The sequence below is a fragment of the Astatotilapia calliptera genome, chromosome 10 (assembly GCF_900246225.1).
Source record: "Astatotilapia calliptera chromosome 10, fAstCal1.2, whole genome shotgun sequence".
In the NCBI taxonomy this organism is placed as follows: domain Eukaryota; kingdom Metazoa; phylum Chordata; class Actinopteri; order Cichliformes; family Cichlidae; genus Astatotilapia; species Astatotilapia calliptera.
The window spans coordinates 31,167,896-31,194,910 of record NC_039311.1 but is presented as its reverse complement, the minus strand read 5'-3'; the positions used below and the strand labels follow the sequence as shown (position 1 = coordinate 31,194,910).

The window sequence follows — 27,015 nt, the reverse complement described above, 5'->3', positions numbered from 1 at the left end:
TAAAATATGAATGTGGGGTAATCAGGTTGTTAGTTTTTAACTGTTGCAAATCGGCAACGCCTGCCTCGAGAGGGTTAATATTTTTATATATTCATCAAATTGATTTCATATTGTTTAAATTTATAATTGGTAATACTCCCATGCACATTCAGTGCAACATCACACTGCTGCAAATGCATGTCTGTTAATTCAACATCTTATATTCTTCGTATCTTTTGTAAGTCTTATCGTGCCAGTGGTTGTGTTTTTAGTGATACTTACCACATGACACACATAAAAGTCATTTTGGCTAAAACATCCACTGAAATCGCGCCTGGAAGCTCCGATACAGCAGGAGGCGCTCTCAATCCGGCGCAATGCAGCGAGGAAGAAGCGCTCCCCGGCACCGGAAGTGGACTGTAAAGTTACGGGCTTCTTCCTTTCCTCCGGTTTGTATTTCGTCAGCCACGAGATTCCAAGTCCAGCAGACAGAAGAGTTTCTCCGCAGAGCTTCAGGAACATGGGAGACCCTGTGACCGAGTACACGGCCCGGCTGCAGCAACAGGTCAGCGGTTAATGCGAGCTGTAGGGCTAAATGCGCATCCTGCCGCCGGATAGCAACATTCCAAAGTTCTGCCAGACTTAATGAAAAAAAAAGTACTAATTTAAGACTTTTTGGCTTTTTATTGAATAGGTGCAGTGTCGAGTAAACCAGACATGCTTTGATTGAATATCTATGCATTAGTGTCAAATTCGGGTTAAGTTTGTTAAATCAAACGTGTCTTGTTGTAGTCGGAGGTCCTTTTGATTTGTTCGAGGACACTGCTTTGACAGCGCATGAAGGAGGAATGGCATGAAGAGTTTTTACTTGTTAAAGAGCTGTGCTTCGTTATTGTAAGTCACATATATGCCGAACTTACCAGATGTGATTGGCTATCACCTGTGCACAGTGGAGCCCAGAAAGATGAGTGACTACTGAAAATGAAAGGAGGAGTTAAATCGGAAGATTTTTAAATTGAGTCTGGCGAGAACATTTTTCTCTACTTAACCCTGGCATCAAACTTATTTTTCAGAAAAATAAATATTTCACATTCCTTTTTGGGAGCTTTTATGATATATGATATGTATATGAATCAATAAATTACCCCACCCACCCACCGTAAGGACATATTCTGTACTTAAGTAGAAGTGCAGATAATCCTGTTTTAAAAATAAAAAAAGTACCAAGTTTGAAATGTACTAGTAAGAAAGTATAAGTATCTCCTTGAAGGACATTTTTACCACCTGTTTTTATGCAAAGCTAACTGAACCTTGTGCTTTATTGACATAATGATAAAATAATATCAGTCGTTGGGAATATAAACTTTTTAATTCTAATTGTAGTTTGAATCTGAAGAAAAATAAGGAAAATAGAAGAAAGCTGTATTTTGTGTTACCTACATTGTAGAGGGTGACTTTGTGTTTAAACAGGAAAATGTGTCCAGTCAGGCGTTAAAGTGGATTCAGCAGGTGGAGGAATCAGTTGTCATGCCTCTGTGTGGGGAAAAGAATCACAACTCATAATAATTTCTATTGAAAGCTCCAGTAGATTTTCTTAGTGTACAGGCTGTGATCAGCTGACCTGCTGCTCTCTGTGGATGTACACAACTGAGGTCAGCCAGATGTGAGCAGATGTAGATGCAATAGTAGTCCTGGCTGATTTCCATCCTCTACACCCACAGTACACTGTTTATGCTGTGTTTATACTAGACGGTATGAAGTTAATATGATAGTGGAATTCAGTCAGAATCACAGCATCATCAGCTAAACTTTATATGAATCTCTGCTACACTTGATGTAAGCTAACTGTGACCATGAACCCACAGCCACTGTGCACCAGTCACACACGGTTCTCCACTTTAAATCCACCACATTGCAGCAAAGTAACCTTTTTATCCTGCACTAACCTGCAGAGTCACATATGTGAGGATTTTTTCATGCAGCCTTTAAATTACAGTTAGTCTGCCTGAGTTTGTTTACTAGCATGTTTCACAATATGAAAAAACATAATGTCACATTTACCCAATATCTGATATAAAAACATGAGCAGCCCTTACCTTGAAATCTAAGCATTAAGGTGGTGTTTGCTGCCCTCTAGTGGAGATTAAGCAGGTTTTAATACACTTTGAAAACACATCAGGTGTGTTTTCACAAACACAAAGGTGTGGGGAAAAAATCATGCTGGATATCTAACCAGGGCGTCAGCGAGCTTGTGCTCAGTCCGAGGTTTGGAGGCGTTGGACGGGCTGAAACATAACGTCTCCGAGGCGTTCAGTCGGATCAGGCGAGCGTTGCCTCATCGTTGCACCTGGTTAACGTCAATAACACCAAAGCAGCTGAACCTGATTAATAACCTCTGATACTAACTGATAACATCAATAATTCAGAAGTTTAACTAACTTTCTTTATTCTTTTGAACAGTGTCTCTTTAAGGCCTTTCTGAAATAGTTCCTGTTACCAGGTATTTAAACACGTTTGATGGCAGCTTAAAGAGCGCTCGTCTTTCTGGTTTGCAATGAAAGCATTTCTTGCATCAGCTGTTGAGCACACATTGTAAAACAAATACTTTCAGTTTTGCTTTGGTGAACGATGTGCGCTTTAAAGACTTGCAGGTCTGCTTCGTTATCACTTTGTTGGTGTGTCACCAGCCCGACCTGAGCTAGACTTTAAAAGTCACCACAGCGATGTGTTTCTGAACTCCGAGGCTCACTTCTGTTCAGTGGACTTTAGGTAAAGTTGTCGGTTCCTAATTTTCCTTCTGTTTTGTGTGGCGCTTTCATCTGATTTTGGACACGTTAAGCGATGAGACGCTTTTATGAATAAACTGAAGCGTAAATGTGATGTGGGTGTTTTTGCATTTTGTTTTCAGCAGACTGCACAGCGCAGCTTGAGCTGCTGGAAAAAGAGTAACTCGCTTTATTGTTTGATAAGAAGTAGTTATTAATTACTCAGTTATATGGCGTACTGAAGGTCGTCCTGCTGTGTGGTCGGTCTTTTGGTGGAGGGATAGTTTTGTATTTTCTTATTTTTTTACTTTGTTGCCATTTTCAGTTTTGAATTCAGTTTAGTTTCAGTTGTTTTTGAAAACAGGTTTGCTTCATGTTAATTTTTATTGCTTGAAACGTTTAATTTTACTTTCGTTTTTAATCTTTTACTTGTTGACTCTCAGTCTTGCAGACATTGAAATTCCATAAAAGCCTCATCAGCTAAGCTATAACAAATATTACAAGCAGGGCTCGCAAAATTTCAAAATCCCTGGTAGCCCTTCGGGCAGGGACTCTTCAGGTTTTGGTAGCCCAAAATAAATTTAAGTAGCCCGAATAAAAAAGAGAGCAATTTGTTGATTGATGTTTTGTTTCTGTTACCATATTATACTTTAATGTATAATATGGTAACAGAAACAAAACATTAATCAAAAATTGTTGAAACACAAATTACAACATTGTATAAAAATTACAATCATCAACTCAAATACTTGGTTCTAATTGAACATATATTTCTATGAACTTGTAAGAACTGTGTAGGACATGAATCAGTCTGTGTCAGATCCTGAATTTGAAATTTCCGCTGAAGTCACGGGTAAGAGACAAGTGGAACCAAGATCGAGGCCATTTGCTTTTTGAAGTTTGCAAAGACTGCTACATTGTGCCAGTGGTAGTTCACTCTTTGCAACATAGTAGCTGGTCTAAACAGATTTTTCAGGTTTATTTTTAGTATGTTATTTGCAATTGGTGTTTGTTCTGGGAAAGATATTGCAGACTGAGCAATAATGCATTTCTTGCATTTCTCATGGGTTCTAATGGGGGCCTTTCTTAAAATGACTGGTCCCAGTAACAAAGGCGCTTGTCGACTCAGAAATCGAGAGAAAACCAACAACACACCCGGCAGAACGTCATGTTATTTACACGGGTGCACATAAGTGGTCCGCATGTGCGCATTCACTGTCAAAATAAAAGACACACACCAGATAAGAAGTTGCAACGCGCGTTTGCGTCCATATAAAAGGCTGTTTTTGTCCGCTAGAGTGGGATTTTCACGGCACATTCTGCACCACATCTCTGTGCGTTCATCATTTGTTTGAAGCCAGCTCACCTCCTGCAACTACTTTTCCGAGAATACGCGCTTCTTTTGTGGTTCGGACTCCTTCTGACATTTCTTTGGAGGTGGAGGAACATCACAGTAATTGCTTAAAGGAGCTTCTTCGACATCTTTAAGAGTTCTAAACAAATGTCTGTCCTCCTCCTGAAAATCCTATGTACGCAAACGCGCGTTGCAACTTCTTATCTTGTGCGTGTTTTTTATTTTGACAGCGAATGCGCACCTGTGGACCACTTATGTGCAGCCCTGGTTATTTAGCTCGTCATATTGCAGCCACAGAAATTCTTTTGTCCATGAAACCATAAAGCTGCACTTTCTTTTTGCCTTATAGTCTGATTTGTCATAACTTCTCCGTTTTGTGGTAAGCTTTTCTTTGGCTGTCACTTCTTCACCCTGACCTGTCTTATTTGGCTCAGCAGAACTGAAATATAAATCCTGCTGCTTTTACACACGCACTCACATAAGCTCAGCGATTCTCTGCGCGATCAACCTCTCACATGTTTAAGCTGCGGGAGATTTCACTTGTCATGTTTGCATAGTAAGCTAACGATTAATAAGACGATGTCAGAGGAATTGGTGCACAAATTATCATCACTCACAGATCAGTGCTGTCGCTCTCTATACACAGTTCGCACGATTGCAAAGTGAAAGCAAAAAAACAAGCGCAAATTCAAACGCGACTTCAATATGTCACATATTGACAGTGGCTCACCGATGCCAATGACATAATTACCCAGCTACATTTCTGAAAGAATGCAAAAGCATTGACATATATTTTTCCTTCCTACAATAGCCCGACGGGCAGGGCAGAGAGAGATTTTGGTAGCCCGACTGAAAAGATCGCTAGCCCCGGGCCCTGACAAGGTTGAAAAACTAAACATGTAATTTTTATTTTATTTTAGTTTTCCAAGTTCACAAATTGTTTAGTTTCGTTTTAACTCTTATAGAAATTTTTTTCTAATTTTTATTTTCTTAACTAAAATGTTTTTCAAGTGTAATTTTAGTCTAAGTTGGTTATATTAACTTTGCTGTGCACCCTGTCGAAATTGTTAAAATGTATTATTAACTTTTTATACATTATACATACAGTTATTATTTGCTCAGCTCTCTTGCCCACCTGACCACCATGTATCCAGGGACTCATTAAATTCCTTATTTTCTGTATATTGCCTTAAAATGGCTTTGAAAATGTATCAGCTACCTGATCTGAGAAGATTTGATGGGAGAAAGTCAACTGGCAGGTTTCTCTGCTGAGTCAAAACATTTATTATTTGGGTTAAAAAGAATGCAGATGTTGTTTAGCTGAAGAAAGTGAAAGTGTGTCTAATCTCACATAACCCAAGGCTGTCTTTTTTTTTATTTATTTATTTTTCTAATAAAAAAAAATGTGTTTAAAGTTATTTTAAAAACCAAAGTTGTAATTGAAGTCCGAACGTGAGTCTTAAGTTCTCGCAATTACATTGATTCATTTGTTGAATTAAGTTCCTTGTTTTATACTTAAATGATTCATGGTCATGTTAACTGGCTTACCACATACCCCACCCCCCACATCTGATAATGGTCAGGTATATATATTGGAGTAAAAACGAAACGGCTAATATCCAAAGAAAAAGATTTTTAAAAAATTTTAGGGGTGGCTCAAGACTTTTGCACAGTAGTTTACAAATATCAAAAACAGGTGTATAAGAGATCAACAGTGAAATACAGAAAAAGAGTTAAAGGTTATGAATATATGTGTCTTTATAATTCCTGAGGTGTACCACAGGGTGCTAACTCGGTCCTCTTTTAATGATCATTGATGTAATGCTCGTAGCCATAGAGGTAAAAATATTTATACTTCCACAGTTCCTTTTAAAAATGGGCAGCATTTAAGACCCTAAAGCATTTTCTCAGGCTGGAACTCGGTGTAAAAATATTTACTATTTATAGGAGCGCGTTAAAGCTTCTTGAGCAGCTCCAGTTGGAACTTTCTTTCTCAGTGTCTTTCTTGGAAATTGGAAATATTTTGATATCTAGGAGCAAGAGATCCAGCGTCTGTCTGCAGAGATCAAAAATCTTGAAAACTCCCAGAACCTCAGTCCATCTCCACGCCTGGAAGAGCTGCAGGAGGAAAACGCCCGACTCAAGTACCGCCTCAACATCCTGAAGAAGGTGAGTGGCGCTCTGCTGAAAGATGTCCTGAGGCGTTTTAATCTTAACCTGAGAAAAGCACATTGATGAAAAACCATTAAACCTTTCTGTGCTGTCCTCAGAGTCTGCAGGAAGACTCACTGAGTCAACGCGGCAAAGCCATGTTAAACATCAACCAGCGACTTCAGGAGGTCTTCGGCGAGGCCATCCAGGCCTCCTGCCCCGAGCTCGACAACCCGCCACTTTCTATTGCGCCCAGCCAGCAGGCCAAGTTTGGGGACTACCAGTGCAACAGCGCCATGAGCATGTCCCAGGTTAGACCGCCACGCCCGAAAACTGACGAGTTTATGTTTAATGGTTTATAATAATAATAATACATTTTATTTAAATAGCGCCTTTCAAAGCACCCAAGGACACTGTACAACTTATTATGATCTATGGTGGCTTATTATTGTTTATGGTGGCTTATTATGAATTATTGTTGTTATGGTGGCTTGTTATGAATTATTGTGGCTTATTTTCATTTCTGGTTGCTTATTGTGATTTCTAATAGCTTACTATGATTTTTACAGTTTTAAAAGCTGCAGCTGCATTGAGTCAAATTAGAGGATTGTATTTGAGCAGTGCAGTGTGTCCTGGTCTCAGCAGGTCAGATTAAAAAGCTTTGCTTCAGACTGTCTCTGGCTGTCGGGTTGCAGATGCTGAAGGCAAAGGGGATAAAGATGAACCCGAGGGAGATCGCAGAGAAGATTATCAAAAATCTTCCAGACAACGAACTCGTCCAGAAAACGGAGGTCGCGGGGCCAGGTAGAGACTCCGCCTTTTAATGATGTCAACACAGACATCACGGCATTCACACAATTATAGTAACAGGAACGCTATTAAGTTCCTGTTTCTCTTTAAACTTTCTTCTTCTTCTACCTTATTATTCTAGTTGCTCCGTTTCTTTGCTGGTTAACTACTCTGACAGTTTTCACCATTCAAATTTTAAACTGTTCAGCTCTTTCTGGTAATGCCAGCTGTGTTGAGCTGTGTTTTAGCTCAGTGAGATGAGCAGGAGGGCTGGTTCCACTCTCGCCCATTGCAGCATGTTTTCAGCAGACAGTTCTGCTTCTTCAGCTGTTTTCGGAAGCCGATTTCCACGACACGGCATTCACACTGCATTTTCGCAGGAAATGCAACTTTTTCTTGTTTAGTTTAGTTTAATTTAATTTAATTTAGAACCTTGTCAAATGTGTACATATTTAAAGAGAAATAATTCTTTGTTTTGTATAAATATTAAAAGATTTAAAACTAGAGTAAATAAATGCCTAAAAAGTGAGTCTAAAAAAAGTTCTCTTTCAGGTTTCATCAACATCTACCTGCAGAAGACATTTGTGTCCAAACAGCTGAGCAACTTGTTGATTAACGGAGTGCAACCCCCACCACTGCCATCCAAGAAGAAGGTCTGTGCACATGCTGAAGTCATTTTCCCGCCATGTTTTTCCTTTTTAGTTAACCTCGGAAGTCTTTGATCCCTTTTTTAACATTTGATTTAATTATTTGTGTCTAATTATCTGGTATTCAACACAGTTTCACGCGCATTTTTTCTACTCTTGGCTCTGTGTGATGTCAAAGAGAGTACCACAGAGGCCCCGCCCACCAGTTTTATTGTTTCGGTCTTTGCCTTTCACAATAAAAGCCTTCCACGAACGCACACAAACAATAACAGTTTATAGAGTGACATCAAAGCAAATTACAGCAGATTTTAGGTTCACATTTTAAATATTTTTTACAAGTTGTGAAAAGGAAAATTAAATTTTTTTCTTAATAAATAAAAAATTTTCATAAAACTTGTAGAAATGAGCTTCCTGTGAAGGCAATCTGGACGCAGAGATGAGGTGAGGAGCTCAGTTTAATATAGCAGGAACCAGAAAATGGATAGATTAGATTATTTTATTAATTAATTTATTTCAGTTACAAAAATAAAGAACCACACTTACTCATTTAATTATTTTGGTGCTGTAAAAGTCACGTTCACATTTATCTGTGTGGAGTTGAAATTATTCATATAAAGTGCGACATAAAAAATGTGTGTATGCTCACAAAAGCAGAGAAGAGAAGGAGGAGGTGGAGGATGTGAATGAGGGAGAATCCAAAATAAGCTTTTTCTATAGAGACAGAAATTAATATTAATGCAACACTGGAAAGAAGAAGATTGCTTTTAAACTGAAGCTGTGACAGGAAGTAAAAACGTGTGTGGTTTAAGGCGGATGTCAAAAAGTTTGATTAAACACACCAAAACGGCGCTGATCAAACATAAAATAGGCTTATTATGAACCATGACTCATGCAAAGCTGCTCTGATAGAGTCCAGGAATAAAAACGTGGAGCTGGTTGAGTTCACCTGTGATGGGTTTACCCGTCTCAGCGTCTGCATTTATCAGTTCCTGTGTGTTTGTGTTGCATTCAGGTGGTGGTGGATTTCTCATCTCCAAACATCGCCAAAGAGATGCACGTGGGTCACCTGCGCTCCACCATCATCGGGGACAGCATGTGCCGATTGTTTGAGTTTCTGGGATACGAAGTCCTCAGGTCAGCTTGGCCGCGCTCGCTGTGTCGTAGCTGCGAACGTTAAAAACCTTTCAAGAAATAAAATCTAAAAAGTTAGTTTTTATTTCTGCAGGCTGAACCACGTGGGGGACTGGGGTACCCAGTTTGGGATGCTGATCGCCCACCTGCAGGACATGTTTCCAGACTACCTGACCGTCTCCCCTCCCATCGGTGACCTGCAGGCCTTCTACAAAGTCAGTTCATGCTCATCCCGTCTCTGTGTGTGATCGGGCTGCTTTTGGGAAAATCCCATGTGGGGTTAGGACCCTTTAAGGTTTTTACCCCAAGTGCAGTTTTTTAACCATCATAACTTCGCACTTACTTAGTCCCTATGACCCCAAAGCGCTTTACACTGCATTCAGTCATCCACACATTCACACACTGGTGATGGCAGCTACATTGTAGCCACAGCCGGGGCTCGAACCAGCAGCCTTCCGATTACAAGACGAACTGCCAACTCTTGAGCCACGATCGCATGTTCACATGAAACTTTCAGGGCTGAAAAACAGATTTAAGTTCTGTGGAAAAAAAAAAACGGACTCAAACACAAAAAGATGTGGCTGCCGTTGTTCCTTTGAGCCAGAAAGTTGACCTGGGACAGCCACCTGTCCCACATGGTGATGCGAGCCCTGAAAGTTTGCCCAGAATGCACTTTTTGAAGTTTCTGCATTCATGACACTGATCAAATGTTCGGGTACAGACATGAATCTGGTGCAGCTTAGACATTCTTCAGCCCTGAAGGTTTCATGTCAACGTTTCCTGTAACTGTGAAGGTATTAAAGCTCAGAAATGCTGCAGAAATAAGAAAAAAGCCCCAAATTAAACCGACCCGGAGGCTTCTGAACATGTTCAGTGTGAGGGGAAAATGTTCTCGTGGCTTCATTAGATGAACTGGAGTTATTGTGTGGGAGACACGTTTTCTCAGCTTTGACTGTGACAGTGAAACGAGGGAGCTGACAGTCTCTCGTGCTCTCGTTCAGGAGTCAAAGAAGCGCTTTGACACGGACGAGGAGTTTAAGAAGCGGGCGTACCAGTGTGTCGTCAAACTGCAGAGCAAAGAGCCGGAGTTCATCAAAGCCTGGAACCTCATCTGTGACGTGTCCAGGACAGGTACGTCGGGTTTTAGCCTTTCATGCTAACAGGAATGAAACACTCGTCCCTCATTCAGAGCCGCTGGCCTTAAATTAGTCATGTGACACGAGGACGGGTTTAACCCGTTGGAGCTCCTCCCCCTCTTTAGAGCAGCCCGTCTACCTGTGACAGGTTTTAATTATTTCTTTTTTTTAATTTCTCCAGAGTTTCAGAAAATTTACGACTGCCTGGACATCGAGCTCATCGAGAGAGGAGAGTCGTACTACCAGGACCTGATGGTTGAGGTGGTGAAGGAGTTTGAGAAGAAAGGTCAGTGTGCAGCAGGTCAAAGGTCACGGAGGGCATTTCTGAGCATTTAGGGTTACCAGAAATAGAGCTTATTTGTTCCCTTGATCACACTGATTTTAATAGAAGTCTTTATAGAATCAGTTTTTCTTCTTTCAGTGGATAATAAAGTGCAGCCTGTAGTTTCTGAGTGTCACCACCAGGTGGCAGCATTGCCTCATGAATGTTTGGTGCCCTCCTGTTTTTATCTCCTTGTCTTTTTTGGACTGACTGGACCTTCTCATTAAACCACCTCCATCCTTTTAAATCTCCACCTCAGGCCTGATGGAGCTCGACGAGGGTCGTAAGGTCGTCTTCCCCCCAGGGCAGCCCATCCCCCTCACCGTCGTCAAGTCAGACGGGGGCTACACCTACGACACGTCAGACCTCGCGGCCATTCGCCAACGAATCTTTGAAGAGAAGGCCGACATCATCATCTACGTCACTGACAGTGGACAGGTAGGTGGAGACGCGACCACAGAGGGTTTGGATTTAACTCTGAGCTCCGTCTCTTTCCTGAACATGACGTTTGGAGGGTGTGTTTTCCCCTCCAGAGCACTCACTTCCAGGTGGTGTTCGCCGCAGCTCAGCTGATCGGCTGGTACGACCCCAAAGTGACCCGGGTGGAGCACGCTGGCTTTGGAGTGGTGTTGGGGGAGGACAAGTGAGTTCAAAACACGCTCTGACAGTAGAGTTTGTTTTTCTGAGTGCTGTGTGAGGGCCGCAGGTACCCGACTGTTGCCAGGTATGACATCACCGGGTGGAGACACACTGGGGAGGTGGTGCTGAGAAAAGGGGTGGAAAAAAGGGGTGGGGCATTGTCACTGGGGACAAAGTGTGAGTGGGGTTTGAAGCACCTGAGGTGGATCATGTGACGACTCTGAGGTTTAAAAGGACCGCCTCCCCGGGGACAGCCTGCCACTAGTGTTTTAGTGTTGGCCGCTCGCGAAGGCTATGCCATAGTTTCTACATGGATTCAATGCAGAGGTGTACGTGGTTAGGTCTTGCCCTTGGACGACGCCCACTGCGCACTTATAACTCCGCCCCTGACCTCATCCGTGGATGGTTAGGGAAGTCAAAATTCTAAAATAGGGCTCAATTATGAGAGCCCGCCTGATTGGCTGATAAATGAAGAGCCGGGAGGAACGCCCTGCAGCCGCGTTATGTAGTTTGTCCACCAGAGGGCGCTCTGCGGCGGTTTTGGAATGCCACAAAGTAAACGAGTAAATGAATAACTACACGTAACAAACATTAAAACAATAAAACTGCTTTTTGGGGTTTTAAAAAATAATGTGTCTAAAGCCAACTTCAGATCCGAGGTCTCTGCTCGCCAGACGGGCAGACTTCCTGTGTTTCCCGCTGCTCACATAAAGGCTCGTTTTATTTATTTATTTATTTTTTCTGCGTCGATGAATCAAACGCAGGATTTTCAGCCACTGCCCCACAAACAGCTTAGTCATTTGCAGCGAATTGCAGAGCCTGCCTTACTCAGCATGTGAGGGGGAGGAGCAAGAGGAGGAGCAAGGGGAGGAGCAAGAGGAGGACAGCAGTGATGAAAAAGTTCACTCAGAGTCCGTGTTGTTATTATTCCTTCCTCCTCTTTCATCTTCTTTACTTGTCTCCTTCCTCCTCCTCTTCCTTTCTTCTCGTTCTTCTTCTGCTTGTTTAATTAAACTTTTCTGTTCTTCTGTTTAACTCCTCCTCTTCCTCCACTTATTTCCTCCTTCAGCAGTGCTCGTTCGCTTCCTTCATTTTCTCCTTCCCATTGCGTCTTCCTCCTTTCTCCATCTTTCCTCTTTATCTTCATTTTTTTCTTCGTCTACTCCTCCTCCTGCGTTCCTCGTCCTTCTCCCTTTCCTCCTATTTTCCTCCTTCTCTTCCACTTATTTCCTCGTTTTCTTTCTTCTGCCGCTGCTTTAACTTTTTCTTTGATTTTTTTCCCTTTTCTGGAGCTTCTTATTCTTCTTGTTCTTCAACATTTTCATTTCACTCTTCCTCCACTGTCTTTATGTCCTCCTGTTCTTTTGTCCTCTCGCTGCTTATATCAAACCTCCATTTTCTTCCACGCCTCCTCCTCTTGTTTCTTCTTCTTCTTTTATCTATTTGTAGATTCCAAGTCATCACGTTCATAAACTTTAACACCTCAGATATATTTTTCCCGCCGCGTTCCCGTTTTTTTTGTCGTGCACTTTGAGCACCTCGTCTCTGAGCGTTGGGTTTTATCGTGTCGTCGTGTGAGCGATCGCTGCGCTCTGATTGGTGAGCAGATTTGTGATTTGACCGCTTATCTGTCACGTTGTTGTTTATTCCTAATCAGTCGACCTGAGAAGAAGCGCCGGGTTCAGGCGGCGGGCTGACGTTACGCTTCGCGGAGGCCATAACTAAGTGCCGCTAAATGCCCCGCGGTAACCTGAGGGGGCGTAAATTGGCCCCACTATGTCTGCACTACGGCAGACTCCATTAGAAATTTATCACGCTGTTCTCATAATCGCTCATCCAGACAATAAGAGCTTAACGCAGCCACGGGGGGAGCCGTTATAGCTGCGAGTAAACAGAGGAGGGAGGGGAGGCGGGGGTTATTAAATTTTTGGCTCGTGCTCGGCTTGTAATGCTTAGCTGATTTGCTTGATTGTACAAAATGTATCGCCCCGAGGCGAGCAGAAGTAATCTAATAGTTTGCTGTCATGATAATTATTGGAGACAGGAAGTGGAACCTCTGCTGGTTCAGGTTGGGGATGTGAAACTGCAGCAGCTCCATTACTGGTTCCCCTGCAGGTGGTTTGTAACCCGGCGTCCTCGCACTGAGCCGCTGTTTCTGCCGTTTCCTCCACAGGAAGAAGTTTAAGACTCGTTCTGGAGACACGGTGAGGCTGATGGACCTGCTGGACGAGGGACTGAAGAGGTCCATGGACAAGCTGAAGGAGAAGGAGCGAGACAAGGTGAGGCTGCAGATGCGGCAGAACAAAAACCTGATGGGAAGTTTAAGAAAATCCTCACCTGTTCACACGGCAGCGAGGAGTTCAGGCTCCACACGAGAAACTGGGACGGCCCTCACCAACAGTCCCAGTTAGAGTAACTAACTGGCCAACGAGCATTTCAACTCAGATATAATTTCCACGAGATGACGTAAGCAAGAACACTTCTACGGTGGCCCTGAGAGGTCAAAAGCACTCCAACATAAGAAAAGCGCACAAAGAAATTAAAAGAAAAAAGGTAACACTTCATAACACGGGTGTAATTAAACATCATTTTATTTTTAATAAATAAATAATCTACCTTTATATTTACCTACAAATACTTGAAAGTAGGCACAACAAGAAGGTAACAGGTCAGATTTTTAAAGAAGACAATGTTGAAAATTGGATGTTTTCCTCATCTTACATCGTAAATATGCTTCTCAGGGGCCATATTATGGACTGAATTAATCATCAAATGTCTTTTTATTATTATCAGTAAAAATGTTTTGGGCCTTAACTTATTATAAAATAGATACAATAGCAACTTGCAGCGTGACCTTAAAACGAGCTGCATGTAACTTTTTCCTCATGATCACTGCTCAAACATAAGGAAACGCCACATTCTTTGGACCCGGGTCGGTCCATAGGCTGCTGGTAACGTCTGAATATTACAGTTTGGTACATCGCCTTCACATAAAAAAAAAAAAAAACAGGTTATCAATGGGAATATCCCATTGGATCTTTAAACAGACCAAACCTGGGGTCCCAGTACAGCCCAGTATGAGGTAACCAGTGTATTCTGAGCAGGAAGAGCCGGTGCTACTTCTAAACGTGTGCCTTTAACGTGTGGTGGAGGTGGAGAGCTCAAAGAGGGCATGAAAAACAGATCAGGTTACAAACCGGAATGATTGTTTTCCTGTTGTTGACTCATCAGCGGACGATCAGTGTGAAATTGACCAATCAGACACAAACGGTTCTGCTCTTGTTTGGATTAATGACTCAAAACAGCCGAGAGGAAAAGTGTTTGCAGAGGTTTGAGGAGGATGAAAGGACCACACGGGGCTGAGAGGATGAGAGGGAAGCAGCCGGGCGGTGGCGTTTCAGCCTCAGTGTGTCTGGACGAGATGAGAAAGCTCCCAAGTTTGGCTCTCTCTGAGCGGGATGAGAGCGGGAAGAATTAATGGCTACTGTAGAGCGAGGTGGTCATTACTGTAAAATAAGCCTCGTCGGAGCGAATCGAAAGCCGGGCTCGGGGAAGAAATAATGAGCGACTCGCTGGACGGCGTCCCTCGCCGCTCCAAACGTCTGCTTATAAAAGATAAAATATTTGACACAGAATATGGATATAACATCATCGCAATAACAGGAGTTATTCCAGCAGATGTAACCCAGGAGGAAGAATAAAAAAAGACTTCCCGCCATCGATCGAGTTTGAATCAGCAGGACGACTCGTGGTTAAATATTCACCACACACACGTGGAGCTTTAAAAAGACCTCGAGAGGAGAATCGGACGGGAGACGTGAAGCTTGGTGATCAGAGGCTCGATGGGACGAGCGTTTCGCTTCGTTAACTAAAAACATCGACGTTTAGGAGAACACACAGAAAATGTTTATTTTTTCTTTCTTTGTCCTCCCACAGTCCAAAGATGTGCTCGTTAGGCTACCTGGTGATCCTGAACTGAAGTCATGTGACACGTGCGTCTAACGGCTCATATAGCTACGACATCGCTAAAAACAAGCTAACGTTCATCACCATGTGGTCGTGCTTTAGATGCTCCCACTTTTCCTTGTTTCTGAAGTTTTTCCACGTCTTCTTTTTACTTTCCATCCATTCCCATAGTGAGTCTTCATATTCCCTTCAGATGTATTTATATAGTATACTATGTGTGTTATACTGTAAAGTGTATATAAGAGTCCTCCCCAACAGTAATACAGAGAAAACCCCAACAATCATATGACCCGTATGAGCACTTTGGCGACTGTGGGAAGGAAAAACTCCCTTTTAACAGGAAGAAACCTCCAGCAGAACCAGGCTCAGTGAGGGGCGGGGCCATCTCTGTTAGAGCCATTGGGGGTGAGAGGAGGACAAAGACACTGGAAGAGGGACGGAGATTAGTAATAATTAATGATAAAAAGCTGACTGGTGTGTAAACACAGAGGCAAAGTGCATCATGGGAAACCAGAGGTTAGTGGAGGGTAAAAGGGAAGCTGACTGCCTCAGTTTGCTTGAGTTCAGCAGATATTCTGTGTTAAATGGAAGTTTTTGCACAGATAAAGCAGGAAGTTGTGTGTCATAAACTTCCTGACTCTCTGCTGAGCGCCTCTGCGTTTTGACTGATGACCCAGCGATCCCATTTCAGGGCTCAGAGCTCAGACGAATGTCAGACTTCACGTTTTTTTTATCTTCGGTGGATTGAGCGTTTGTCAGCGGAGAGTCCTTCGAGTCTTTCGAGCCTCGAGTTGTTTATTTTCCTTTTTCTAAAGTCATTCTTCAGAAAAACAAACTTCTGCCAGCGTGTTTCCCGTCCGGTTTTCCCTCCTCTCTGTTTCCTCAAACCAAACCACGCCGCCGCCGCCCGGCCCCGATCCTCCATCACCGGCTCGCCCGGACCTCGTTAAGAGCTGCTTGTTTGGTTGTTTGGAGGTGGGAAGTGTTTCCTGCCTGATTCAACTCAGAAAATACCTGTTTACATCCTTTTCTTCCCTCCCCGGGCCATGTTAGCCGCTCTCTCCGCCTCACACAGCGAGGCTCTCGACGTTCCCGTTACTTTGTCTCACCTGCTGGTGCTGAGGTGTTTCTGTGATGTTAAACTTGCAGGGAGATTTTATTTTATTTTTTTAAAGAGGAGAAAAACAAGAGAACCTGACCCGGTTAAGTTATTACGTGGAGCACTAGGTGTGGTGCAAGCAGTCGCTGACTTTCAGTTGAACTGCAGCAATTTTAATGCTGAGAAGGTTGCCGGAAGCCGGTGCCAGCTCCCCTGCAGGCCCCTCCGGCCCGGCGCTCCTCGCTCCGTCTGGGTCGGTGCCCACGTCTACCATCTGTTAACCCGGCCTCATTAAAAACAAACCCCAGCCGTGGCCTCCGTGAACCTCAGCCCGCTCTCTAACACTGCTGCTCCTTCATGTTTGTTTTCAGCAGTTGTGATGTTTCACACTTTGCTCTCTCCTCATTTTTTTGTCTTCTGTGTTTGGTGCTTTTATTTCCTGTTATTTTCTGGCCCTTCCTGTCTCATCCTGCCCCGTGTGTCACACACATCCTGGCCTCTCCGGCCCTGACCTGTCCTTTTGTGGCTGTTAGAAAAGCGCCTTTCAGACCAGACTGTAAGAATTTCTCGCTGCAGGGACCGATTGTTGAGTTTACAGCTCAGTTTTTGGGTTTTTTTTAGCTCGTAGTGCAGAGCAGGAACCTTTCTAAGCATGATGGGGCCTCTTCTCCTCATTCTAGCTCCATATTTTTATTTGCAAAGTAGCTTTGCATGATTCACTGTTCAAAATAATCCTTCAACCACTTCAGCCGTTCATTCTTTTTCTCCATCAGGCTGAAGCGCCTGGCAGGCATCAGGCAGTGTTTATGAATTAAATTCAAATTAAAACCACAGGTGCCTCTACAGGTAACCTCAAGGTCAGAGGTCAGGTTTTCTGAAAAAGTCACACAGCTAACGCATGTTCAGCATCGCCAACTGACAAACACTCAGGCCATCTGGGATCGATTAAACTGGTCTGAGAATCTGCTGGATGTAACAGCTCAGCTGATTAGTCGCTTATTTTCAAGGCGCGTACATAAAACGCTAACGTGTCGCCAGGTTGAGTAGAATATTAGTCAAAAACCCATTTGGTCATAAACATCCACCTATAGCTCTGCTGGACTCTGAGGGTCTCAGAAAGGTTTATATTCATGATTATTTTAGCATTTCTCATTCCTGGTTCTCCGTTTTGATTGGATATGGTGGATGAGGTCACTAAAGCACCCCGTTAAGCTGTATGACCTGGTAATCAGGTGTTCTGGACCTAACGACACTAGATCCTCTAAAGATTCTAGTATATGTTTTACTTTATACATTTATTTTTATCTTCACCTTTTAAAACAAGAATTGGGTGCACGAGTTTGAATTTATTTAGGATTTTCTCTAATCTGCACTCTTCAATGGTTTGTCTTCCTCTTACTACATCAAAATAAGATCATCAGTCTTCCTCACTCACGTTTCAAAACAGCAGCTCCACATGTAAGTAAAACTTACTCCAAAGATATGCGTGTAATCTGAGTAAATGTTAATACATCAGAAAAATGGGTCAGGCCTGTTTTATGTCACTGACCCTCTTCTAAAGAAACAAGTGGTATGGCCCAGACGCTGGTTTTGGAGAATCACTGCACCCCTTGATCAGGATATCTCATTTAAAAGAAATAATTGTGTATTAGGAGCAAAAAATGGTGATAAATATGTTTAATTTCTGACTAAATACAAAGAGAATTAAAATAAAGTGCCTTTCTTTGATAAGACGAGTAATCAGTTGGCTAGTCTTTGTACCAGTTGTCGAGTACTTCTGGCTCCAGCTTATTAAACGTCTGAATGTGTCTTTAAGGCTATTTCTTTTCTCCTACACTCTTAGAGTAGAGGCTTCTCAGTCTTGGATTATAGAGGCTTCCCTTTAAACTCTCAGAGCTCGCTCTGTTCTGCTGTAATTCAATAAAGGATCCAAGATTTTATAAAACATTGAAGGTTTGTCCTTGAATCAGCAGGTCACAGCTACCAGGGGGATGAGATCTATTGTTTCTTTGGAGCCACTCTGAGAGCTCAGCGAAGTAACATACACCTTCTAGTACTAAATAAAAGAACATCAAGCCCCGTTTGAAAGATGGGATTAAGATTCAGGGCAGAATGCAATGAAAGGAGGGGAAGGCAGAGTTTTAAAGATTCATATTTTTATAGAACATTTCGGAAATTTCCACTTCAAACTTTTTCCCCTCGACACTTTTGAAAAGATGGGACAAAAATGAGAAAACCTTGTATCTGCTGCGGTAATTTTGAAAACACATTGATGTCTTTTAGAGGCTCTGGAGCAGGAGGGGGATTTGAATTTAGGATTTGGTTCATAAATGGAGTGAAAATTGAAGATTCGGCCCAGAGACAAATGTCTGTGAATGCCAGGATGATTAAAAACACTTACTGCAATCATTTCATAAAATATTTATGTTTACATTTTTATATTCCAGAATCTCAAAGCCCGGAATTGTTCCTCCGCTGGGAATAATTACATAAATTCACCCATTGTAGTTGTTGAAGGTGGAAATATTGATGGAGACCAAAACTGTATTTAATAGCGGGCTGTGAAGATTTATTTACGGCTGTAAGGTTGGTCATCTTAACATGTCCATGGGGACTGACTCACTTTTGGAGGCGGCCTCTAGTGGACATTAGCGGAACTGCAGGTTTTAGTGCTTGATTTGTTTTTCTGTTCAGGAAAAATAAGCGATCGCATGTTCGATGTTGTAAACAGCTGTTCAACCAGAGGTTTACACTCGACCACTCGCTGTTCGACCACTTTGGGTCATAAGCTGATTGCACAGGTTGCGTTGTGGGAGGCAACCTGTCTACAAACAATCACAGTCGACCTCACTGCAGTCACTCTCAGACTCTTGGATCTAATTTAGAAAAGCAGAGTGACTGCAAAGTAGAGTTTGGCGATTGGACGAATATATCGACTATCGGCGGCCGTTTTTACAAGGGCGATTTATTTATTTGAGTCAGTTTGCTAATAGTGATGGAGCTAATGGAAGCAGTCAAGAGAAGAAACAAAGTTAGTCGTGTTTGAGTACTTTGCTCGCTATATGTCTGCACAAGCGGCACACCGCTTTGGTTACATCCTTAGGTTTACCTCTTTCATCTAGTTTAAAGCCAAAGAAATCCCAAATTGGCAACTTTTATTTTTATTTTTATATATATATATATATATATATATATATATATATATATATATATATATATTTTTTTTTTTTTTTTTAAGTGCTGTCAGCGTTAGCGCACCATCATCACAACTAATGTGATTAACAACCCGTCTGGAGCACAGAGTCAAAATACCTGAAATGTCTCTGTCAACACATTTCGGGCAGTTTGTCCAACGTTTCTGCGCTCCAGATGGGTTGAGGGTGTTAAAATTTTTAATGGCGTTAATGGTGATGACCACGTTAATGCCACATTAATGCATTAACACTGACAGAACTAATTTTTGGGGGGAAATTAGTTCGTCCATGTTTGGACTTCTGTGTTGTAAATGCACAAATCAGTCCATGCATGATTACATTGCTCCGCCCATCAAAAGTCTGCGCATGCGTGAATATACCCCCATCGTCGATTATTGGACTGACGCTTGTTGTAAAATATCGCCCAACCCTATTTCAAACCCTTATGTAGACTGCAGGATATTTTCACAGTTAATTTCCATATTATCTGAAAAAATCAGAAGCTGGACAAATGTCCTCCTCGCACATCGGCCGGAAAAGCTTGAACCCGGTCATCTCTGTGCACCTCTGGTCATAGAGCCCGAGTTACGTTACATAACCAGTATTCCCATCATATTTATCTTTGTTTTTTTCGAGCTCTATTTTGGTGTTTCAGTCGATCTCAAAATGATTTGAAAGTTCAGTTGATCGTATGTAACAGTGGGAACAGCTGGAGGAGCAGACGAAGGCCAGTTTGTGTAAACGTTGGAAGTTTCTGCAGTGGAAAAGTGGCCATTTGTTCCAAATCTGACCTTAAATCTAACCTGCCCGTTACTCGCAGCCCTGTTTTCACCTGTGCCATTAATCTTTGTCCTGTCACGTCACTTCTTCTATCTGCTGTGTTCTGCTTGACTGCAGTTTTTTTTTGTTGTTTTTTAATCACTATCACGAAATCTTCATAATCCTCCTCTTCACTCCCTACGGTATCAAACACGTCACACACAGATTCAAGGGAAGGCTATGACTCAATAAGTCAATTTAATCTCTGCCCGAGGATTGTAAATTGGTTTCATTATTTGGATTAAATTCATCTCACTGGTTTAACTGTTGGAAGCAGAAGGTGAAGCACTGCCTTCAGTAATTACAAGCTGATTAAAACGACACTTATCAGCATTTTTAATGCCATAAAGCACGCCGGGCGAAGGCGGCGATGGGGAGAGATTGTCTGCTTTAATAAAAGAAAACCTTCTTTCTGCAGGTCCTGACTCCAGAGGAGCTCACGAAGGCTCAGAGGGCCGTCGCCTTCGGCTGCATCAAATACGCCGACCTCTCCCACAACCGCAACAACGACTACGTCTTCTCGTTTGATAAGATGCTGGACGACCGAGGCAACACGGCGGCGTATCTCCTCTACGCCTTCACCCGCATCAGGTCAGGGTTCACTACAACTTTTAATACTTAGTTTAGATAAAAAAGATTTAAGAAGTGCACGTGTTCCCGCACACAGTCAGGCACACAAGGATACAAATAGCATATAGATTTAGACGAGTTCTGAAGTTTAGAACAGCCTGGATCTAAACGAGCGTGGACCAATCGGAAGTCCTGATCTGTTATACAGCCCTAAAGGAGCTAATGAAGTGTCGAGTGTTTGCAACCTTACTGAAGTGCACATGAAAACTGAGGTAAATCAAACATGTGTACTCAGGGTTCAAAGTTATTGGCTGACAGGAAAGGTTTGAAAGTCTTAGAGGAATGGATGACGAGTCCCGGCTGAGTACCAGGAGTTCCACATTTAACCTGGGTGGCCCCCCACTCCATCCTGTCTTTGTGCCACCTCAGTCTTCTCCAGCAGTCTTGGCATTTGACAGTCACTGAGACGACCTTAGTCTTGGCTTCACTTTACACTTGAAGATTCAGATTCGGACTAAATCCAGAGATAAAGTGGAAAGTTGCAGCTTTGCGCCTCTGTTGCAGCTCTTTTCATGCAGCCCATCAAACCCAGTGTAAAATAATGAGCGGCATTGCTGCTAAGATTAGTTATGTAGCAATGCAGAAGCCGGTCTGTTTAGTAATCTGTCCATCGGTTATATGAACTATTGCTTGACCCTGAGTTTAGGACACTGAAACTATCCTGAAAGTTAAATCAAGTGCCTCCATTTTTCTCGTCTGTCCTGTACGAGAACCTCCCATCAGCACCAGTATACTTTCATTACTCGTATCAGATCGGCCTCGCCAGACCCTCTGCGATCGTTGTGGCTTGGGATTAGTCTTTGGGGTATTTCCACTCAGTGAGACCCAATTTGTCCTCACCCTTATCCCCTCCATCGACTGAGCGTCTCCAGGCTGCACAAGAGCTGCACTGATCTTCCTCTCCAGCTTCCCGGAGGAGTTAGTCGGGGTGGCAGAGCGCCCGGCAAAGGATTGATCCCCTCGCTCTCTCTCTTTTTTTTTTTTTTTTTTTCCCCTCCAACCGGGAGGGGTGAGCAGGCTCGCCCGAGAGGATTCGATGTTCGTGCGTTCAGTCAATAGAGCACTCAGTGACGGCAGCTGCCCCCTGCTGTGCTGTTCAAGATTCAGAGAAGAAGAAGAGAGAGAAAAATGGACAGAAGCAGAACTTAAAACCATGAGCTGGGCTGTCCAGTTTAACTGAACATGGACACAGAAGGAAAAAACTGAGCTTAATCAGTGTTTTAGGAGATGTTGGGTTTCCTCAACATGAACCCCAACATCACTCCTTTCATGTATTTTCCTAAAATTGGTTTATTCATTGTTGAGGTGGAGGATAAAAAGAGAAAACGATGAACTATCAACGGGTCATTTTTATAAGCCGGCTTCTGCTTGGTTTGGATAAAAGATGGATGGTTATTGGGAACACGATGGGATAACTGTGGCCGAGTGGATGCTTGGAGAATCAGACCGGTTTGACTTGTTTTATACATTTTTTCCAAAGCAGAGTTCTCATCCTATCACCAGCAGGAGATCGGGGGCGTGTGAAAGGGTTTTGGTGACCAGTGACGTGGAAACTGTCGAAGGTCATTGATATTTAGTGATTTAAAGTCACGTTGAGCAGAATAACCGCTGTTCATATGAAGTAGGCGGGTCCTGAGTTAAACCAACTTTGGAGTGGTCAACAACCAATGAGAGTGCAGGATACTGGAGCTAACCACTGCGACTCTCCCTGCTTTAAACATCAAAACCATCACAAGTAAAAGCCAATTAGTCTTTGAGTTGAACTGATTCATGCCGATGTTTGGATAAGTAATAAACTGTCTCAGGACTTGGTTTGTCCATCATTTGTTGCTCTGATATTCTCCTGAATGTCACAGAACAATTATATTTGGTATCTGCCTTTAACATTAAGTCTTTGAGCTCTTCACAAAATCACTGCTGGAGATCATCAGGTGTTGGTTCTGAGCGTTTTCATGGGCCTTTGTAGTAGATTTACCCGTCTCATAACTATTAACTATTTGAGGCTATAGGTGTTAGACAGCACAGCCCTCCCAGTCGTTTTCTTTTTAGCCTGGACTCTTTAACTGGTTTTTAAACGTTTGTCTTCCTCTCGCAGGTCCATCACCCGTCTGGCCAAAATCGACGAGGCCACGCTGAAGAAGGCGGCAGAGACCACGGAGATCCTCTTGGACCACGACAAGGAGTGGAAGTTGGGGAAGTGCATCCAGCGTTTCCCGGAGATCCTGCAGAAGATTCTGGACGACCTGCTCCTCCACACGCTGTGCGACTACGTGTACGAGCTCGCCACCACCTTCACAGAGTTCTACGACAGCTGCTACTGCGTGGAGAAGGACCGGCAGACGGGTGAGCTGGGTCGAAGTTTAGATCAGTTTCAGGGGGACAACTCTCTGGTCAGGGTCCAAACTTCAGTTTGGTGTTCGCGTGTTGGTTGTTTAGTGCATCCGATGATCGTTTTTTTTCTTCACTTTGATTTGAATATTCAGAGTTTGGTTTGATATGACGTCCTTTCCTCTCATAATGTGCTTTTAAAAGTTACTCCAAGTTGTGTTTCTAAAGTACTTAAATTCTTTGGTTTTCTTTTCTGTGTCCTAAATTGTAAAACAAAACCAAAGCTGTCCAAACTTTGAAATAATAAACTTGGCATAATGTGGTCAGAACAAAAGTTTGAGCCAAGGTCCTATTGGATGGCCAAAGGATCCAGACCCGACTGTTTAGTATGAAGCTGCAAAGAAGGGTTTGAATTTTCGACTTTTCACTGTTGCTTTTGCAGAAGGAATCGATGTGTTGCAGGTCGTCAGTGAATCCTGATGAGAGAGAGGATGTCTGGACTGTTAGTCTGAGCTGAGGGCTGACTCATTGTACAGCCTTCCTGCTAACAAAGAGCCCACGGCTTATTAGACTACACCAGTGTAAGGTCGTTCGAGCCCAGAGCGCCTTGCTGGTGGGTTTCTTAGATTTACTACAGCAACGTTTCTTTGTAATGACGTTACACGATCTTTTTCGGAGATGGACAAACAAAGCTTGCGATTCTGTGTGCAGATCATAGAGCGGCCTTGCTTTCAGTTTGAGATTGATGTTAAAGGAAAGTGATGGCTGAGGACAAAAATCCCAGGAGCCGAGGGCTGGAATTCTAAAACGCTTGGAGAAGAGCATCTGGACTTCTTTAAGTTGCTTGAAGACCAGCTTGACCTCAGGAAATCACATGATAGGGTGGGGCTAGGGGGTTCGTGACCCCCTTGGGGGAAACTCCCACAGGGCTTAAATCTGGGACTCTCCACCATTTGACCTTAGAACTGAAGAAGCTTTTCAGATGAGAGGTGAAACGTCTTCAAGCAACTTAAAGAAGTCCAGAAGTTTTTCTTTCCAAGCTCTTTAGACTACCATGACCTGGATGACTGAGAACCTTCACAGCCGAGGGCTGCAATTCTTTCTCCAGCCAGAACAGTCGCCCTCTGGTGGTTGTTAAATAGAATGCAGCTTTGAAGCACTTTGCTGGGTCCATTATCATCTTTTAAACTGGCCGAGTTCGTTCAGCCTGTTAGTAAGAGTGACCTAAGAGTAACTCCACCTTCTCGTTGGAACATGATCACTGCCGGCTTCAACAAATCAACATGGAGAAAATGGCGATCCACAGACCAGTGTGTGTTTAATTACTAAATGGAAAAAAATCTTCTCCTGTCTCCATCCTTGTCGCATCACCGCACACCAGGATGTCGGCTTGTTTGGGTCCACGTTCACGCCCCTTTAACGACCTGTCTGTGTAACGCTCCTCTGCTGCTCATTAACGACTTAATTTCTATTGGATTTCTTCTCCGTCTGACAGTGCGAGGCTGTCACGGCTGCTGTGTGCGGATGCAGATGTTCAGGTCACTGATTTTTATTTGATGCTGCCGGGTGATGGCGGCATCATTAAACACGCCCTCTGATCTTTTTGTCGTTTATTAGTCTCGCTGTCTAGTGCACCTCTGACCGCTTCAGTCTCACCTCACCTCTGTTTATTATTCTGTCTTTTTTCCCATCATCGCCGCCTTAATTTTATTTTGTTTCAGAATTTGTATCTTTTAGCTGCCTTGTTATTTCTTATCCTCTACATAAGGACAATAAATGGGGAAATAAAGTCCTGTTAAACACTCATCATGGGATTGGTTTGTGCTAGCACTTTTGTAAAATGCGTATTTACTGAGAAAATAATCCGATAGTTCAAGAGATATAAACTCGAACACGCCTTTGATTTCCTCCGTTTGTCTGTTTTTACCTTTTCAGGTGAGGTGATCAAGATCAACATGTGGAGGATGCTGCTCTGCGAAGCTACTGCAGCCATCATGGCCAAAAGCTTCGACATCCTGGGTCTGACCCCGGTCGAGAGGATGTGATGTCAGAGTTCAGAACGAGGGGAAGCCTGAAGATGAACCTCGGCAGTCTGAACTCAGTGAACCGGAAGTTATTTTTCCATAACACTTATTAAATCAAACATGGGACGGGGAAATCATTGTGTTCGACTCATTTATTAATGTCTCGTGTGAAGGATCTTTTTATTAAAGGGCGATTATGAAACCAAAATATCACCCAGTCTGCTGTCAGTCATTTTAAAGCTGGTTCTGTAAACTTCAGTTGAGACATATCGGCTTCCTGGTTTGGTCGGATATAAACTCCGTGGTTGGGAGCTATTCTGGAAAAAAAATGTGTACACAGCGGTGCTTCAGAGGGTAAAGCTCTGAAATCGGTTCATTGGTGTGTGAGTAAAAGCATTTTGATTACGATCTTGGATGTCATAGGATAAACTGGCTGTTTTTCAAGCAGAGGTAGATTACATGTGCTGCTGCTCATTAAGAGCCTGTTTCCACTTCATGCTGTTAACACGTGATCTGTCTGGATAATGACGGCCAATCTGTGGGATTCTACGTTGGGAAGTGTAGCACAGAGATGGATGGGTGCCACTTTTGCTCATTGGGTTTAATTTCCGAAAGTGCAGCTGGAAAGGCCCATTGATTGGATGTCATTGCACAGAGAGATCACATGGTAATTTACACCTGGCTCATCAGCGTACCCAGCGTTTTGTAAACCCTGATTAACATGATTTTTTTTCCTCACCCAGAAAAGACGGAGATACAAAATATGAACTAAAAAAGCCTTGAAAAATCTGTGATTGCTATTTGCAGTGATAATATTATTACTTGTGTTTGTGTGTAAGCTAATATCTATGAAACAGTGTTTAGGTATTCAGCACACAAAACTGACAATATACTTCTGCATCTCATGTTATGTATGCCAACATTAAGGTCTGCTAAGTCAAAGTCAGCTGTAAAGTTGACTTAGCTAGCTAGCTTTAATTTGGCTACATAAATAAAAATCTGCTATGAGATTTCATTACTCTAAAAAGCAAATGTTAGCTATGCATATTTTGTAATTATGTTGTTTACTGATGGTTAATGAGTTCATCTAATATGGTTATTAAACATCAAGTACTATGAAAATGGACGGTGAAGTTACTAGACCTCGTTTGAATAATTTAATGATGCTAAATAGGACTTAGCAGAGCTAGCATTTTGTATTAGCAGGCCCGCATTAGCTAATATTAGCTCTAAAAAACAAGAAGCAGAAGGATTGTTTGGTTTTTCAGCTCAAATCCAACCTTAAGCTATTAGTCTGCTGATGTTGAATCATAGACAATATAAAAGTGGGACATGCTACTTCTAAGTCTGTGTTTAAAATGTGACACGAACATGTAACTGCCTTTGCAGACATGTGACTGCTAGCAACGTTGATTTGTCTGGCTTGGACAAGTGAATAAGGCCTCAGTTGCACTGGTCCGCGACCATCTGGCAACCTCCTGCAGGAGAACACGTGTGACAGGTTAGCAAATCCCCCCTCGTGATTACAGCAGTCGTCCACAGTTGCCAGCAACTATTCAAGCAATAGTACCCTTCAAAAAGTTGCTCCTTTTGAAACATGCTGAGGCACAAATTTTACTTTTGAAGGTGCACCTTCTCCGGTCCAGTTTGCATTGTACTTTTTCAAGTTTTACCACGTCTTTGCTGGTAGTTGGCAAGTGTTTGCAGACAAGTTGGTGCTTTTCATTAGAATTATGGGCAACTGTACAGGCAATATACCAAACAATCATACACAGGTTTTTAGTGCAGTGTATTCGGTTAGCTATTTAGTTTGTAATGTTAGCTAGTAATCTGAGAGCCCCAATGAGGGTGAACAATATCCACACAAAATAAAAATGCACAAAGGGCTTTGCTATCAGCAGTTGTAGCATCATTTCTGGACGCGTAAAGGCAACGACAGCGAGCTGTGGCTGACTGACTCGAGCTTTCACCTCTGCTGTATTTCCAGTTTTCACCGTGTCTCTTCTTCAGACACCGAACTCGTTCCTTTAAAGGTTTGCGTA

At 42.7% G+C, this 27,015-nt stretch overlaps 1 protein-coding gene across 1 annotated transcript; it reads left to right on the top strand.

Moving 5' to 3' along the window:
* Positions 1–353: 353 nt before the first annotated feature.
* rars1 (arginyl-tRNA synthetase 1) lies at positions 354–25,186 on the top strand. The gene is made up of 15 exons (XM_026182970.1): positions 354–544; positions 6,133–6,267; positions 6,369–6,560; positions 6,945–7,053; positions 7,591–7,691; positions 8,698–8,819; positions 8,911–9,031; positions 9,818–9,947; positions 10,134–10,238; positions 10,534–10,712; positions 10,808–10,917; positions 13,087–13,192; positions 20,410–20,582; positions 22,717–22,964; positions 24,885–25,186. Exons 1-15 carry the CDS (start codon positions 500–502, stop codon positions 24,992–24,994), a joined length of 1,986 nt encoding a protein of 661 aa, XP_026038755.1. The 5' UTR covers positions 354–499; the 3' UTR covers positions 24,995–25,186.
* The last annotated feature ends 1,829 nt before the right edge of the window (positions 25,187–27,015 follow it).